Genomic DNA, 3,873 nt, shown 5'->3' with positions numbered 1-3,873 from the left:
ATAACAAAAAGGTAATATATTAATACATTTAAAAAAGATATAACAAACGAACCCCTACATCAAAAAAAAAAACCCTAAAATTATCATATACAAATGTGTCAAATATCATAAAAGCTTAGGCTCTGATTATGTTGTTGATCATCGCAAGAAAAAACAATGTCCATGGCGACCAATTTATTGATTTTTAGTGTGATCGTTGTATTGTTCAGTTTCTCATTTTCTTTAGATGCTCTTATACATGTTCAACATCTTGTTTTTTAGAAGCAAAACTTGATTTAACAATATGAATTTAATTGTATGGTCATGCAAACTTGAACATATATTAGCATATCCAACTGTTCTCTTATATTTTTTTTTTTTTTTTTTACAAGTTCTCTTATACTTTGTTATCATCAAAACTTTTGAGCCATTGTACAAAACTCATTTTGGTTCAACAAGTTGAGCTACCCAACCCTACGAGTGCTATTTCATTGTTATGATGAAATATATTAATGAAATTTTGGATGTAACTAGAAAAATTATGAATTTCTAATGATACCAAATTTTTATTTTATTTGATTTATATATAGATCAAATATAAGATAGATTAAAATGAGGGTATAATAGAAAAAAAAAATCCAAAAATCGACTTTATTAAGTGTTACTATTTCAAAACGACACTTAAAAACGGCACGTATTTTTAACCTTTGATATTATTCACATCTAATGCCTATAATTTGTGTCAATTTAGTTATTCACTCTCCCTAAAAATATATATATATATTACGTTCTCCTCTCAAAAATAAAAATAAAAATATATATTAGGTTCTATTTTTTAAACAAATCCTGGATTGATCCACTTAATCTAATAACCTAGTTTGCCGTCACTTGCTCTCCAAGAAACCTAGTTTTTGTTTTCATCCATATCCCTATTTAAAGTGCTCATCGAAGGTATCAACATAATTTCATCAAAGAAACCTAATTTTATTTCATCAAAAAACCTAGTTTTGGTTTGATTTAAAGTGCTCATCGAAGGTATCAACAGAATTTCATCAAAGAAACCTAATTTTATTTCATCAAAAAACCTAGTTTTGGTTTGAGTTCTCTGGCGAGTTTTCATCAAAAGCATCAACAGAATTTCATGTCAAATTGTCAAAAAAAGGATTTAATGTCAGGTGCACTTCTTCTCATCATCATAGAATATTATTAATTCGTTTATTTTCTATATTATATTATCTTCATACTCAAAGATCAAAACCTCTCTCACACAATAGTTTCACCGATATCAGTAACATCTCTTAAATTTTTGATTGCAGAAGAAAAATATGCCAAGAGTAGAGAGAAACAGGAAGAAAACTATTTGGGAAGTAAGGAGTTACAAGAAAACTATGCTTTTATTGAAGGGAAAGATGAAAACTATTTTTAAAGTAAGGGGAAAAAATTCGGAAGAAAAAAGTAACAATCATATAGGGAAAGACATGATAAGTGTGTTATCAGATGATATTTTGCATTGCATAATATCTTATCTTTCTATTGATGATGTTTTGAGAACAAGCATTTTATCTAATAGATGGATAAATTTATGGAAGAATGCATTGCACCTTGATTTTGATTGGACTCGCATGAACAAATCCTTGTTTTTAAATCCAAAATATGTCACTAAACAAGATGCTATCAAATATGCTGAAATTGTTAACACTATATTGCTTCAACACGAAGGTAATTTCGTTAGTTGTTGCTTCAAACATTTGCCTGAATGTCTTGTTCTTGGAGATGTGAAAGCTTGGGTTGAGTTTGTTTTCGAGAGAGAAAAGGTAAGTTATTTGAGTTTGGAGTGTAAGCCTTCAATTCATGTATTTAACAAAATTTTTGTGATGACTGAATTTAAGCCTAAGGTATTTTCGAATTTGTGTTCGCTTGAGCTGACAAATTATCAACTTCAAAATTCGGTTATAACCGCATTTGAAAGTTGTGAAAATTTGAAAATTTTGAAGTTGAGGAATATATTTATGGAAAATACTACCATTAATGGAATTTTGGAAAATTGTGTTGGTTTGGAGAAGTTTAGTCTCCTATACTCAAAAGGGTTCACTAGTCTCAAAATTGAAAACCGAAGTCTTAAAACTTTGGAGCTTACGTGGTTGAATGTTAGTGAGATATATGTTAATGTTGAGGAGCTTCAAGTTTTGGTGATTGATTCTTTAAGTTGCCCTCCAAAGAGTCTCAGAATTTACTCCGAAAAACTCTTGAGATTCTCTTCTGCTTGCAATCAAAGCATTCTGAAAACTCAAGATATTCTAGAAAATTGCAGTGATCTTTTTGTAAGTCTTCTCCAACTCTATTAATTTCTTCTATGCTTATAATTTGTAGTTTCTGTTATGATAATTCAATATTTTTTATGATCCTTGATTAAATTTGGTCATCAAAGTATGTAACTTTGTGCTATTTGAGTTTTCAGTGTTGATTTCTTAGTTTAAAGGTTCTGTTTGAGTTAAGATGAAAAAAAGGGCTGAAGTTTGGTTAAAGCATGAAAAGGGCTGATATCTTAGTTTAAATATTTTTCTTGAAAAGTGTTTATTTTTCTTTAGATATAATACGTAGTTGTGCTAACTATCTCTTCAATGCAGGAATCTCGATCGATCAACATTTTTCAAAATCTTTCGGCCTTGTCAATTGATTTGGATTTGAATAACATAAGAGAAGCTATGGCACTTTCGTATGTACTAATGTCCTGCAACAAACTCAATACTCTAGAAATTACTATACCGGTATGTCTCTAGAAAACTTACTATACATTTATACTTTAATCTTTATGTAGTTAATTTTTTTTATTGAATATTTATATTAGATAATAACATTTTATGTGCATAAAGATTATAATGCTTGAAATGTATTTGTGTTTTACAGGTACAGAAAGCTTCAGTTTCCTCTATTGCTTCCGATCACGATGCTTTGCCATATTCTAAGTCAATGTTCTGGGAGACACGAGAAACGTTCTATTTTGAACTCTATAAAAAGCTAAAATTTGTTACACTGAGGGGATTTACAGGCAAAGAGCAGGAAGTGAAACTTGCCAAACTTTTGATTACTAGAGCCAAAATGATGGAAAAGATGTACGTAATTTGTGATTCGATGATTGTGGACGAGGCAAAAGATCTACTATCGCTACCAAGAGGTTCAAGTTGTCTTTCCATCATATTAAAGTCAGAAAAAAAAGAATGGAATTGGGAACTCTGAAATTAAGAATTGATCTATCTCGTATCACAGGTAATTATCTTAACTTCTAACCAATGATTTGCAAATTTTTGTGTTAGTGTGATGTGATTTTTGTGTGGAATAGAACTGGAACTTGCTACTGTGTGTGTTATTAATTGTTGAAATTTGCACTTTATTTTGATTTCCTTGACAGAAAGAATATATGCATCTAAGTAGCTATAAAATTTGATTTTCAATAGGGAAGAGTTGTAGAAGTGGATATGAGGATAGAATGAATGGTTAAATTTGAGCATTTCTTAGGCTGCACTGTATTTTGTTAAAATGAGTTAATCTCTAGTAAGAGAACTTTGACATTTCTTATGAAGTCCCTTTCATATAATTAGATGAATTTATATATGATTATGCAGAAATTGTTTCCATATGCATAAATTATTAAAGATTGATATCATGAATAAAATAAAATGATTGAGGTAGAAATGAAATCTTAAGCTTATGGAGTTTTCTTCAAAATTTTAACAGAAAACCTAGATTTTTTTTTACCAAGTTGCAAAACCTAATTGCTAAGAATATCTTTAAGTCGTTTTACGTTATATTGAAATGGTTTATGTTGAGTTATAAATTGTGCATTTGAATTATCATAGTTTGTGTTTATGTTTTTTTTAGTATAATAACAAATCT

The 3,873-nt window shown here is 29.2% G+C and overlaps 1 protein-coding gene across 1 annotated transcript; it reads left to right on the top strand.

Moving 5' to 3' along the window:
* Window positions 1-1,290: 1,290 nt before the first annotated feature.
* Window positions 1,291-3,246, top strand: LOC146926858 (uncharacterized). Its single transcript, XM_085700303.1, has 3 exons — window positions 1,291-1,793; window positions 2,607-2,747; window positions 2,887-3,246. The coding sequence occupies exons 1-3, from the start codon at window positions 1,305-1,307 to the stop codon at window positions 3,214-3,216; spliced, it is 960 nt and encodes a 319-aa protein (XP_085556429.1). The 5' UTR covers window positions 1,291-1,304; the 3' UTR covers window positions 3,217-3,246.
* Window positions 3,247-3,873: the final 627 nt, after the last annotated feature.

The sequence above is a fragment of the Medicago sativa genome, chromosome 4 (genome assembly GCF_051527215.1).
Source record: "Medicago sativa cultivar Bolivia chromosome 4, Bolivia_mono, whole genome shotgun sequence".
NCBI classification, from domain to species: domain Eukaryota; kingdom Viridiplantae; phylum Streptophyta; class Magnoliopsida; order Fabales; family Fabaceae; genus Medicago; species Medicago sativa.
This window is presented reverse-complemented; position numbering and strand designations above follow the sequence as displayed.